This window comes from Triturus cristatus, chromosome 8 (genome assembly GCF_964204655.1).
Source record: "Triturus cristatus chromosome 8, aTriCri1.1, whole genome shotgun sequence".
Classification (NCBI taxonomy): Eukaryota; Metazoa; Chordata; class Amphibia; order Caudata; family Salamandridae; genus Triturus; species Triturus cristatus.
The window spans coordinates 1006748701-1006763335 of NC_140591.1; the positions used below are offsets into that span (position 1 = coordinate 1006748701).

Below are 14635 nucleotides of genomic sequence, written 5' to 3' on the forward strand. Positions count from 1 at the left end.
AATGCCAATAGACCAACCACCCATTGAACTCTTTGAGGTTGATCACCGGACGCCGGCCCCCGTCGGTCTTTTCCACCAAAAAGATATTGCTGAGGAAACCGTTGGGGTGCAGAGTTGATCGACAGATGGCCCCTTTCCTGAGCAGAGTGGACACCTCCTCGTCGATCAGCTGAGCATTGGGGACGGAAAAAGAAATGGGCTTTGAGAGTTCTGCCTGAACCGGCTGATCATAAAATTCCAGGTGAAACCCCTTTACGGTCTGCAAGACCCAAGCATCTGACGTAAGCTGTGCCCAAGCACCCTGAAAGACCGCCAAACGACCCCCAATATGCACTTGATCCGCCGGCATGACACTCACCGCTTGACTTGCCACTGCCGGAGTTGTCCTTGAAGCCGTCGCGGCCTCGGAAACGTTGACCTCTGGTAGGGTAGAAGTTGTTGTAATTGGCCGAGGAGTTGTACTGCCACCACCCGGAGCCTTGCCCTCTGTTACCAGTCTGCTGACCCTACTGCTACCGGCCCCTTGGGAAAAAGGATTGGGCCTTGTCTAATGAAGTAAAAGTGGCTACGAATTTTCCCAATTCTTTAACGAAGGGGTCCCCCTTGAGCCACAGCGCCTGCCTCAGAAGATGCTAAGTCGCCCAGTTTTGGATCGAGCTTTATCAGCAAGGAACACCGGCGTTCTGTTGATAGGGCGCAGTTTGCATTCCCCATAAAAATGATTGCCCTCTGCACCCAGTTGGACAGCACCTCGGGGATATGGTAGAACCCGTTACCTTTACTTCCTCCGCCATATCCAGAATTTTGGTCATCGGACCTATGGCATCCAAGAGCTTATCCTGGCAGGAGCGCCAGGAACGATCTATCCCCTTGCGGGGGTCTTTCACATATTTAGCAAGGAAAGTAGCCATCTTCGAATCTAATTCGGGAGTAAGGGCTACCTTCCCTTCTAACGTCGGACGTGGACACTCCGCTCTGAGACATCCCCGTGCTTCTTTCTCGAGAGGCTTGCGGAGGCGTCCCGCCACGAACTTGGCCACCTTGTCCCCAGGTGCCCAAGCTGCGGAGCGCGGATGCATAATCTCATCCGGGTCCAGCATACCTGTGTCATCCTGAGGCAATGTGCCCGCGGAACTGGCTGGACGCCAAGAACGAGAAGACCCCTAATCATCGTCGTTATCTGCCGGGGAACCTCCAGCCTGGTACGGTGAAGGAGGAGCAGTAGAAACTGCGGGTTCCGGTGGTGGGGGAGGCACAGAAGGAGGCAGACCAGACTTTGCCAAGAAGGCATTCCTCAAGCGTTCAAAGGCGTCCTTGTCCACCCCTTGCGCCTCCTCCGCACCGCCCTTCCTATGTACCTTCTTGGTGGGCGGGGCACCCTCCTCCGGCAAAGGAGCTGGTCCAGGGGAAACGACCCCCAGATGAGCCTATGCTAACCTAGCGCATTCCGCCACAATGCGGTTGATAAGGCGCTCTTCCATAGGGGCCACCACCTCATTAACACACCTGAAAATGGAACTATCTACCGCTTCAAAGAAGTCATCGTCTAGAGGTAAGCATTGTGTCGCCTCCTCCTCCTCATAATAGCTCCCCTGCTCCATTTGCCCCCGGATACCGAGTAGGGAGTGCTTATTAAACTGTAGAAGCTGAAACTTCGCATTAAATGGGCAAACAGCACTTATCTAGGTCAAGGCCAACAGGGAAAAAACAGACGCCACAGAAAACCTCTTTGTTTAGATCTAAACGTGGACCGGCAGCGCCTAGGTCAAATTGGGACAGATCAAAGAACTGCAAAAGGTTCCAGCGCGGGCAGGCCGCTGTGGGTGGCACACACACCCCAAGCGCGCAGGCCCTCAGATCCTGACAAGGCCTAACCGCCACCCAGCGCGCTTAGCCAAATGAAGAGTGCACAAACCTGCCTTAAGGCCATTATCGGAGTCTCAAGACCTTTAATACGGACCCCTGCGGGCGTAATCAGTGAAAGTATGTGACACATACGGACCCCGAAGGGCGTTCTTGGTATGGCAGCAGGGGGACAGGTTCCGGCAGACTCGGCTCCCTCAGTGCGGCTCCCTTTGAAGAGAAAGCCGCGCTGCGGGAGCAACGAGACGCGCGGGCTCCCCCTGGCGGACAATAGAGACCACCGCAGGTGGGCTGGCCGCGAAAGCGAGGAAACGCAGAGACCACCGCAGGTGGGCTGGCCGCGAAAGCGAGGAAACGCTCCCGCGGCCGTTAGGGGAATCTGAAAGGAAAAAACAATCACCTAACAGTTATCAAAACACACACGTGCCCCTTAACTAACGGCCCAACGCTTCAGAACCGCAATTTAGCACTAAAAACATTCAAACAATTTCCAAGATAAGGAAAGGAACTTAACTGGCTGCGCAGCAGCGAAGAAAGAGGAGGGCTTAACAAAATGCAGGAACTTTCTAGGATTTATGGACAGTGTAAAAGGACTTGGTTGCTGTATTACCCCATGGACTGATGGGAGTGGATGTTTATGGAGCAAATTTTGATTGTTTCTGTTGAGATCAGATGAGGTTTTCTTCCTGTTGTTGAAGAAAAAGTCACCTTTACTGCTTTTCTGGCTGCTGTGTTTGGCATAGATAATAAAGCGAACGAAGAAAAGAATAATCTGAGCCTCCGGTCCTGCAATAGAATCTTCCAAGATGGGTCAATATCAAGCATTCAAAATGTGGGTGACATGATGAACAGGACCACATAGGGGTGGGTGTTTGAGAGACACAAAGCTGTGTATTGAATGAAACATGTTTATGGTAGTTTGAAATGCTTGCTGTTACTGATCAGAGGTTAGTCAAAAGAAAATGCTGGCTGAATTAGGAAGGACATTCAGGTGAGCCTCTGGAATGGAGAGTAAACCAGGTATGAACAGGTCATGGAGAGTTTTAGACCTGGCCTTCTCTGCAGGGTCACTCAGATTTTTGCTTTCCTCTACCTTCCATTGCTGAACCCATTTTTCTTGGCTGGTAGGACTCCGTGAACTTTCCCCCTGCTAACCAGTTGTATAGTGCTTGTGCTGTTCCTTGAAAACATGGTAAAATTGGCCAGCACCTGATTGGTACATTCCATCTACTTATAAATGGTACTAGTCGGCTGCAGCAATCATTGTGCACTCACTAAAGTAGCCTTTTAAAACATTTTCCAGGCCTGTCACTGCTGCCTTAGTGCAGTTTTAAACTGTCGTTTCAGCCTGCCAAAATAAAGCTTTTGCTAGGCCTAAACCTTCCTTTTTGATACTTATATGTCACCCTAAAGGTATGTCCTAAACGCTCATAGGGCAGGGTGTGTGGTATCTAAAACATGGGACATCTGGTTTTAAGTTTTACGTGCCCTGGCAGAGAAAATCGATTAAAGTTGTTTTTTATTTTTGTAGGGCGGTGTCCCCCATATAGTAACACTAGGGTGCCTTATTACAGTTAATACGTGATACTTGAGTTTGGGACCAGAGAAAGAAATGCTGTTTACACTCAAATTCATTTTAATTTAAAATCCTCTGTAAATGGTAAAGTCAGATTTAAAATTATTATTCCTAAAATGTCACATTTAAAAGTTGGGAGTTTTTTTTTGCCTTAAACAAAATGTGCTTTTCTGTCGCTGTCCAGGGTCACATGTCTGTGAATGACTCTCTTGTGGTGGTTTGTGTATTGCTTCCAAACAAAAGAGGCCTGGGTGTTAAGGGAGAGGGTCTTCCTGGCAGGATGTCTGGGGAGGAGACTAACCCTGTCCTGATTGCACTTCAAAGGTCCCTGACTGTAGCACACACAAAGGAACCAGACACCAGGCCTGCCCTTGTCACACAAGACAGTTTTAAGGCAAACCTTAGTTTTGGATTTAGGTCAGGTAATTACCCGACACAAAGACTGCCACCAGGCATTTAAAGTGGCACCTTCAGAACCTCTCATCAGATCACTCCTGGACCTATGGAAGATTCAGAAGATGGACTTCACTGCTGCTTAAAGAAGGACGATTGGACCTGCTTGCTTTGAACCTAGGATCCCCAGAAGTGAATCTAAGTGTCAGTTGTCTGACGTCTTGTTTGAACTACAGGAAGACAACAAACTTCCAGAAGCCTCCCTCCAACTGCCCAGCTGACAACACTAGCTGGACCTGCCTGAACCCTGCTGTTTTGGCCTCTGGAGAGCCATCCCAAGTCTTGGACTTGTGGCTGGAATCAGAGTTTACTCCTCTTGAAGAAAAGATAGGAATACAGAAGTTTTGGACTCCTCTCAAACTGTTGAACTGACCTCTTTGTGCAGGCATTAGACCACCTGCGGCGACCGCCACAACAAAGCTCCAGCTGGACCTTCTCTTCATGCCAACAGTAACAGTCAGAGATGACCACAACATGAAGCACCCTTGAGACCTGCTCTTCGCACTGACATTGACATCCTGTGTCGACTGCCAATGAATCACCAGCATTAACTGACACTCTGCACTACAGCAGTGACTGTTTGTGATGCCCAAACTGCAACTTGCACCAGCAACCACCTGCTCGCGGCCCCCGCTAACAACACTCTTCACGCAGACTTCAGAAGGTAACTCTTTAGCTGAACAAATGTGGTCCGTGTATTCGCAGTACGCTCCTTTGCGGCTGGTGTGAACATGTACGCTTCCCCTGGTGCAGCATGACCAGTTAACCACACATTGAGCTTTCGGCATTTTGGCTCTATTTTCACCTAAAACCTTAGAAGCTCATATCTCCGGTTCAACTGATTGGATTTGTATTGCTTTGGCGGAACTTTATTTATTAAAAATTACTCTATTTTTCTAAATTGGTTTGGGATTTTCCTTGCATTGTATTTTCAGTTTATTATTGTTGTACTGCATAAATGATTTACCTTTTGCCTCTAAGTTAAGCCTGAATGCTTTTGTGCGAAGCTACTAGAGGGTTGAGGACAGGTTAATTTAGCGAATTGTGTGGTTCACCCTGACAAGGATTGTGTTTAAATTTGGTGGTGGGGTTTGCACTCTTCACAACTAATATCTTAGGGCCAGATGTACGACCATTGAAAATTGCGACTCGCAATTTGCGCCCGATTGCAATTCGCAATTTCGAATGTACAACAGTGTCTGAGACACTGTTTGCGATTCTCAATGGGGTCGCAAATTGCATACCTCATGAATATTAATGAGGCACTCACAACATGCGACCCCATTGAGAATGGCATGCCCTCCCAGGTATGGTAATATAGAAAACAATTGGTTCTGTTGGGCGATACAATTGCTGTGATAAATGTATTCAATACAAGAGAAAAGGTGTTTCACACTTCTTTTTACACAATAAATGAAAAAACGATTTCAGTTGAGAACTCACCAAAAAAACACAGGGAGAGTTGATTTAGTCTTATATTTTTCAAGAAGCATTGAATATTAAATGTCTGTCACAAATACAAGTAAATTGCGAAAATACAAAGGTGACTATTTTGAGAAGGTGACAATTAAAGTTGAGTGCCTCAGAACAACGTGTGTCTGTTTTTCCTCCAAGTATTTATTAGTGTGAATAATACATCCTTTGAGGAAGTTATGAAGCTCTCGCCTTTAATTCTTGCCCAACAGAACCAATTGTTTTCTATATTACCAATACCCAGGTTCTGAGGGACACCGGGTCGCCCCATTATCCTTAATGGTCCTCCCAGGTATGGTGGCCTGCTGGGCTCAGCAGACCTCCATGTCTGGGACTGCTTTTCAATAAACCAGCTTTTTTTAAATGCAGCCCATTTTCCTTAAAAGAGAACGGGATGCATTTAAAAAAAAAAAAAATTAAATGTTTTCTGTTCATTTTTAAGGGCAGGTAGTGAGTGGTCCCTGGGACCAATGGCTGCCCCTAAAAAATATTTTTCCCTGCATTTGCAAAGGGGAAGGGGTCCTTCCCATTTGCGACTGCATTACCACACTCTTGAAAAGAGCGGTAATTTGGGAGTGTTTTGCGACCGCAATAGCGGTTGCAAAGCATTCATACATAGGGCTGCGAGTCCCAATTAGGAAGGGACGCCCTTGGAACGCCACTTCCTAATTGCGAGTCGCTAAACACTATTTTGCGAGTCGCAAAATAGTGTTAGTACATGGGCCACAGGGATTTTGCATGCGCAAACGGGTCGCAAACCCGTTTGCGCATGCAAAATCCTGTTGTACATCTGGCCCTTAATTTCTTACAGAAAGAGACAAGTAGAATAAGTCAGTGTAACCACAAAATGGGCACACCTGTGGCAGGACAAACAGGCAAGTTGATGTTGATAGGGTCCGGGTAGTTCTTCAGTGAGTTTTAAAAAGTGTTCTATAGTGCACTGAATAGAGTACGCTTAATCTAGATTTAACTCTATTGCTTTATTACCCTCAAATTTTCATCTTCAACCCAGTGGTGCTACCTACAGACTGCAGTTCTGCTTACCACTCTTCAGCTAGATCCATTTCTGTGGGTTTGTGTGGAATCTATTTTACCATTTTACCTTAAATCTGGTACTTAATAACATATATAACATCCCAGTTGGTTTACATACTTGACCTGGATCCCTTTGGATTTATATTTAATGATCAGTAGGAAAAGATTGCTACCCGAAGGTCCTCCTCTAGCGGAAAGGGTCTTGATTTATACTGTTTAAATAGTTCAAGAGGAAGAATATGGGGAGAAAGAAGGCTTTTATGAATTGACCATAAGAAGAAGAAGGAGCATTTGGATATTTTTTCCATAGAGTTCTCTTTGAGGAAATGTTATTAATACTTTCTGGTGACAGGCTATCTTTTACTGAATGCCTGTACCAGATAACTCCTTCTTTGAGCCTTTTTAAAGTTATTGCCCAATGTGATTACAAACAATCATTTGAACCAGCAAGGCAACCAATTGGCCTTTTACCTTGAAATGTGCTCTTAGATCCAATTTTGGAATTTTGGTGGAAACCTAATTCTATAAGGTTTATTAGAACATTGGAATGTTGGTAGCTCCGTTGAAAACAATGGAGTGCTCCGGGCTTATAATGGCTGGTAAAGCTCGGAGCTCCAACATTCAAATGTTTCTTTGTTCACAGCTGTGGCTGTGAACAAAGGCTTCATGGAGCCTGAGGGGATTACGGTCTACGGCGGGCTATAAGGCTATACTAATCTCAACAGGAAATAACGTTTTGTCAAGTACAGCTTCATATTTCTTTTAACCCACCCAGACCACAAGTAAACGATCATTATCACTGTCTTGACTATCTACCAGCCCATGCCATTGTTACCTCATCAGGCCCCTCTATGCATTAACTTTTAGAGGCTTTACCTCTGGGTTAGGGCAGTCTGTTTAGCCGGGGCATCACTAATATAGGGACACCGAGGGCCAAATACATCCAATTTCTTTTGATCATCATTTTAATTCTCACAGACCACCCTCTCATGTTATACTGGAATTTGGACCGTTGTGGTCAATAGAGGTACATACTGTCTTACTTAGCCCCATCTCTTCTGCACAGGTATACTGTTTCCTATTCTCCGCTGTGATTACTACAGCTCTAATCTCCCGTCTCATAGGTCGAGACAGCTGCCACAGGTCACACAAACCGCCCAAACCTTTTGAAAGTCGATGCAACTTCAACATAACAGCTCGACCTATCTGAGCCCTGGCAATGCTTTGTTAATCATGACTTTTTAACCACATCCATAGCCAACTATCAATCTTCTGAGACCATTTTCAGTCTCGTTCAGAATTGCTTCCTGCTTCACCTGAGAGCATGGCAGGCTCTAGGGCGGTGTGACCAGGGCAGCCCTGCCACCTGGTGCTGACGCTGGGGATGGTGCCGTGTTTAGAAGTAACACAGGTTTAAAAAGCACCTGCTGCAGAGTTCCTTGTGTGTCCAGCACTTTTCAGACAACAATAAATATGTCAAGGTGATTAATGTTCCTGCTGAAATGCGATCTTTTGTCTAGTGACAGTTTCCTTTCATAATAAAGCGCAGAAGGTTAATATGCCTGCTGCAAATAATGTGTACCACGCAAATCACCCACCTGTATTTTATGTTTATCGCTCAGTAAGTTACTATTTTTGTCACAGAGTTCCTTTTGTTACTTGCAATTCAGAAGGTACAACCCAAATATAGCACAACGAGGTATGAACTGTCATCAAAGAGCTGCATGCAAACTGCATGGTATAGTTTAGAATGTTATGTTTGTTTCCCAGTGTTTCATTATCCTAATGTTGCTTAAAATGTTTAATTTGGGTAGAAATACATTCATATTAGTAAAGCCAACCACTGTGGTAAGTTTTCAATGCTGCGTTTGTGCTTCCCCAGGCCGCACATATAAATTATAATGCCTCCTAGTATGGGTGATGTGACTCCTACGCCTTATAATCCTCTTCGTTTTATGTAACGTTTGCTTTAGACTGATTTACACACGCACGATTCATTTGCTCTGTATGATGTGTGTGTGATGTAAAGCTCTCTAACACCCTACACTGGTATGAGTAGCGCTTTAAAATAAATGAATTGCATGCGAGAGAGGTGCTTTGGAGAGATGAGGGCCACTGGTGAAGCGTGGTAGTGACAGAATTCGTGGAGAAGGATGCTTTTTGGTGGGGGGCGGGGTGGCGCAAACAAAGCTTGTCGCCCTGGGCGCCTCCAGCTCTAAAGCCGTCCCTGCCTGAGAGTATATTTTGATAGTAAACGAATCCACTGTTGCAGGGTAATGTGGGATCAAAGGCCACTTTACCGGCAGCTAACTAAGAAATATAAATGTTCCGGTCTAGACATCCGAGGATTCCTGCATGATGTTTTTAAAGTGATCAGGGGTTTGGGTTTTCAAAGAAACGTCATATTATAATAGGCAATGCAGTGAATGCCATTGGATAGTATTTATTTAATAAATTAAGTTTCGTCTGTAGATGACTCTGCATTTTGTGAGACTTGAAGCAAAAATGGTTTAAATTGGCGAGCAAAAAACACATTTTATTCTTGCTTCATCATTTTTTCCAGAGTGAAATTACAAGGGCGTGAAGAAAAAGATTTGTCGATCAAGGCCAAAGTGGTCGAGCAAGTTCTGGAACTGCACAACATGTCCGGCGGGACCTTGGACTGTGTTGATTTTGGGTCTGCCTATTTTGGAACCTCAAAGACCGAGCAAGCTGTACTATACAATAAGAGCCCAGAGCTCTTGGACTGGGTGGCTATTCTGGATGATGTTAGCCCCGGTGTTGAGCTAGTAAGCAAATCATGCTTTCTTATCTGAAATCTAGAATTTGACGCTGTTCTTTAGCTTTCCTCTTTTTTATGTGCTTTATCTTTTCTGGTCCAAAGACAGCAGCACCTTCTTTCACTTAGTAAAGTTAAGAATTATTTTTGTTACTTTGCTGTTTTTTTTGTTTTTGTTTTTAACAAAATGCTACTTTTTTCTTTATTATTCATCCGCCTTTTGTACAAATCACTGGTGTATTTATAACTAAAGAAACAGGAGGGGGAAGCAGAGGCTCTCAAAGTCAGTCACATGGAGCTCCAAAAGGTGCAGGGGTTTCCCCTCTACCTCCTCATAAATGTAATAAACAAAGATAGACAAGGTTTGAGGTCTAAGAGATGATGTAGTACATTCCGTTAGGGTTTTTATACAAAGAACCCTAAGGGATGCACTGCCCCATCTGTTAGACCTCAAATCTTGCATGTTTTTGACTGATGTACCTATGTAGATTTTCACACCTCGAGCCTTCCTTTCCATGTCTTATTTACTTATATAGCTGAGACATAAGGAGTTAAAATTAGTCTGTGATTATTGAATTATGTTTTAAAATCACTGTATGAGGCACGGCAACAGAGTAACCACTCTCTCCTTTACTGAACCCTTTTAAATACCATCTTGTGGTATGTGGCACCGAAATGTTACTCTGCGATAGGAAATATTACCTAAGTTCCAAAGTGAATTCTCTGCGTGTTGGTGGGATATGTTTGACTTGCAGCTAGATTGAAGTAACTTAAGTGACGCAGAAGTCATTTACTTTATTTGTTTACTTTATTGGCACAATGTAACGACAATTTACCTTTGGATAAAGGTAAGCTTTAAGTCTGTAAAGGATTCCCCAACAAATCAAGTAAGAAAAGCCTTTTTGTCTTAACTGTAGTTGTAGTTACTTGTCCCCGCTGCTCCTCACTTGAGATATGAAAAACTAATAAATGTTATAAATTATTTCCCCCCAGAATTCTGCTGTATTTCATATTCTCCTAAAAAAAAATCATTGTTCCCTCTGAATTGAAATGGCTCATTCTTACATTTCTAAGATCTTTAGCTGTCACTTTTATATCCATTTGAACCTTGTATGGCACCTCTGTACACGGTTCATTTTTAGGTTTCGCTGAGCCAGCGAATGCGCTGCTCTGCAAGACATTTAGTAGGTGGGTTTTGAAAGTGCTACCCCACGCTTTGGCTGGCCTAGCGCATGTGTTCACGCGAGCGTGCACGTGCGCAGCCGCCATCTGTCTTTCACGGGTCATTAAGCGGGTGGACGCTGCAGCTGCTTTCACTTTTGCAGCCGCGCACCCACTCGCTCCGGCCTGTCCATGTTGAAGACCGCTTGTCACTTTATACCGCGATGAAACTGCGGCCTGCTTCCCACTACACGTATAATTCGTAAAGTTTTCTTAAACCGACTTGTTGCTATATTTGTAAAGTTATCGAATTCGCTAAATACCTTCAAACATTTATGCATGAGTCGGAATACATCGACAAACTTGTACTCAGGCCCTCACACTATTAGATGACTGTATACAAACTTGCACGCGCAGAAATGCAATTGCAGTTCAGAATGAGAGCATCCCCGACAAATCAGGCAAAACTTTAGCTGGGCTGCCAGGGGCTTGCGATGTTCCTATTGCCTCCCCATATATATCTCCACTGCCTTGTCTTCCCCTGCCATTGCCCCCTCCCTCTGTACACCACATCCCAGCGCGAAGGGCAGAGCGTCTCACCCCAGCAGATGAGTTTCTCAGATGAGACTGACGCTAGGATGCTGAAGAGGGCTACCCCGGTGTTTCCTCAGCGGATGCACATCTGAGCCCACAGGGAGCAGAGTGTGCCAGACCACACCCTCTTAAACCCCCCTAACCCATGCCGCCATTCGGCCCGGCTTTCTTCAGCACCTGGAGACTACTGACTAGGGAGGGGGTTCTGTGCATTTAAAGGAAGGGAAGTTTCCTTGTAGCGACAGAGTCCTGCAGCTGGGAGGCAGCGCGGGGGGTTTCCCTGAACACCTCCCGCTGCGTTCAACTGCTTTAAGAGCGGAGAGTTATTGACATACAACTTGTTGAGGATTGTGCTGAGATAAAGGTCTCGCTTTGCTAGGGGCATTTTCTACCCGGATGTCGTGAGTCTGAATATCAGTGGAAAGCCCCTGCGCACTGGCACACGCTTTAATCCGTAAAATGGTATTGACAAGTCTGTTGACAACCAAATGGAAAAATATATGCAAGCATGGTTTTCCAAATTGGTTTTAAGACGTTTTCTGAATTGCAATTTCCCCCCTCTTTGATTAAAGACAGTTTTCAACCTTCTCTCCACCCCTTTCCTCCTTCCCTTTCTCGTAACCCCATCGCCGCTGTTCCCATTCTCCGTTTCTTTGCTCCTTCGCTATTTCACTCATTATCTTTTAACCCCTTCTGTTCCGATTGAGTCATATTTTTTATTCCTCTTAGAGTTACAATAATGGGGAAATGGGAAAGCCAGATGGATAGTGGTAGAGAAATCGACTAAAGCTGGCAAGAAATCCTAGAGTTTGGCCAAGATCGTACTCTTGGTGCTGCTTCTTCTCATGACCTGTGCAGCCGAGGTAAATCGCATGCCTCTGCCCAATGCCCAAGAAATCGCAACACCTGCAGAAAACAAACCGTTTTATTGCATCCCAGAGACAGCGTGCGCAGGTCGCTCACAGCAAGATGTTGGAGGTGAGCAGGGGGCCGTTTTATCTTCCCTCTGCAGAATGTGCCCCTCTGACCCCCTCCTCCCTAGGGCCTGCAATACCGGATGTTCAGCTATTAGCATGTCACTGATTTGTCCAGCATCCAGCAGGACCATGCAATCTGGATGAAAAAGCTGCACTTAACCTTGTTTCCTAGGCCCAAAGTAGCAGCATGTCTCTGTTTTTTAGGGGTGGTTGGCATGGAGAGTGCACGCTGAAACTTGGAAAGTGGAGAACAGGGTTCATGTCATTAACTATAGATGTTGTGCTACAGGTTTTGCTGCTGTTATACTATACAGCTACGTTCAAAACATCAACATGTAAAACAAATACCCAATTTAATCCTACACTTACCAACCCTTCAAAAAAACAATCAGTATTTTTATTTTGGATAGCACATGTGTCTGCAATTTTATTGCACGTCACATTAACAAAGCTTAGTGAGAGACATGGAAGCACACAGTCTTGTATACTGCCTCCCCAATGTATTAAAATGTACATTGATAATTCTTTTGTGCTACATATGCTAATCACTTATAAAGTCCCAAAGGCGAGAACTATTGGCTATGCCAATGCTTGTTTTGTGTTGCTAAGGGTCCTCCAAGTGACTGCCACCCCGTTTTACAAATGGCATGATTTAACTTGAAAGATACATCTTTGTCTTTAAATGCATGCACATATCAGTGATTTACAGCTTCCCTAAAGGAACCCCCCCCCCTTTTTTGTTTTTTTACCAAAGGCATTTGTTGAGTCACACTGATTTGAGACATGCAGTGTCCCAGTGCAGTGCTGGGGATTTCCCTGTGTGTGATGCAGAGAGCTTTCAAGGATATTCTTCCTACTACCAGTAGGTACTATAGGGTATTGAAGCTAGGGCTATGTGGTCCCATCTACTCAGGCTTTGAACTTGGCTGATAGCAACATTTATGGACTCTAAGTTAGTTGGAGTTTGTTGTGAAAACTCTGACCCTCTAGAAATGACTTTTGGCATACCTCCCACTCACCCCAACTCTGAGTCCTTAGGTTAAGATTGTTAAAACCTGCAAGCGCTAGCTCTTTTAATTCTCAGCAAATAGCACTTTTGTGATGATTATTTTGTCACCATTGAACTCCAAAAATATTTGAGTAAAATGGACTCCCTTCTGAGGTACATTTTGTGTTTTTTTTCCCTTCATCTTTTTTTTGTATTCTCTTTTTTGGAAATTAATTTTGATAAAATGATGTTAAATCATGTGTTTCAATTATGCAAATAGTAGACCATTATGATGGTCTTCCTCTATCTTGAAGATATGTGCATGAGAGCCAACACTCAAGCAAGCCTTCGTCCTGAAAATTAACAGAAATTGCAGTGTGGATAAGGGAGATCAGAGCAGTTTCAGGACCTGCCGTGACTCAGTAGCTATGATTATGGAAAATGTTTTACGCTTGTGGTGGTCTTACTCTTTCTTTAATGCCTCCTGCTGCATCTTAACATGCTGCTAGTTATGTTCTTACTTTTACTTTTTTTGTCTAGCATTCTTCTATAGCCCTGATAGCATAAACGGTGCTCCTTTTTCTCATGTGTTTTAAATTCTACTGCAGTAATTCATTATCAAGTTCTCCCGTGAAGATGGACACACACCGGAAATGACGTGTATTTCTCATTGAGTCTGTTCTTTATGTTATTGAAATTTGACACCTTTTTTTTTCAGGGTACAGATATTTTTAAAAGTACAGACGCCCTTTTGCAAAACCCAGAGATATTAAACCGGCAAAGAAACCAGGATCCTGCAAATCTGATCTTCTGTATTCCCAAACAAGGGATTTTGCTGCCATTTCAGAGGACTAAAGTGACGCTGTGTTTCAGTCCAAAGTAAGTGTACAAAACTATTATTGATTCTCCATCTTAGTGAACGACAGTCATTTGGTTAGGTAGCAGAATGGTTTGCAGTTCCTTGCAAATATGCTTGCTGAGGAAAACACTAGCATGACATCCTTTACATGGTAAAGCTAAGAAAGTAAATACAAAAGTAACTGTTGTGGTAGATGTTTGTTTTCCACTAATGTAAAACTGTCACTAGTTGAGTGTATTTCTTTGCATCGTTCATATGACTGAAAAGACCCGCTGTTTTAGTTGTTTGTTGAAATAATCCTGGCAGAATCCTGTGTGCAGTGTGCTTATAATAAGCCAGATAAAGTTATCTGGAAATGCAAGGTGCGACTTGGTGTGACATCATTTTTGGTAACGAACCAAGACCTAAATAACAAACATAGGCTTCTATATGCGTGTTAAAGATGATCTTCAGGTAGTCATTAATAACTAGATTGATGGAGACACTCAGGGTCCAACATTCTGCCTGGAGCAAGACCTGCTGCAGACCAGTAAGTTAAAGGCGTTTATGTATGGCTTATCGGTCCCAAGGAGGAAACCAGAGCCCACCAGGATCCCACTAATTTGTTTGCACAGGGCACTAAAGCACATTAAATGGTTCAAAGGATTAACTGGGGAAACTTCCTTGAGGAGGGCACGTGGAAGCCTGCAGTTTCGGAACTGAAGGGGGTTGTGATCCTGGGACCTGATTGGCATCTCAAAAGTTGGAGTGCAATGGGACAGGACACTTATTGAAACGTTTGTCCGGTTGGCGGAGGAATACATGCTACAGGGTTCCCAGTTCCTTCTCTATTTGCAACTTAGGCATGCACTCCACTGATCTCACCACCTCCTGTCAA

The 14635-nt window shown here is 44.4% G+C and overlaps 1 protein-coding gene across 1 annotated transcript in view; it reads left to right on the plus strand.

Moving 5' to 3' along the window:
* The window catches only part of CFAP47 (cilia and flagella associated protein 47), a 2697962-nt gene that overhangs the window by 69969 nt on the left and 2613358 nt on the right, over window positions 1–14635 (plus strand). Inside the window, exons 5-6 of the mRNA XM_085622577.1 lie at window positions 8964–9189; window positions 13618–13778. Coding sequence (XP_085478703.1) covers window positions 8964–9189; window positions 13618–13778 — 387 coding nt within the window. The remainder of the gene's footprint in view (window positions 1–8963; window positions 9190–13617; window positions 13779–14635) is intronic.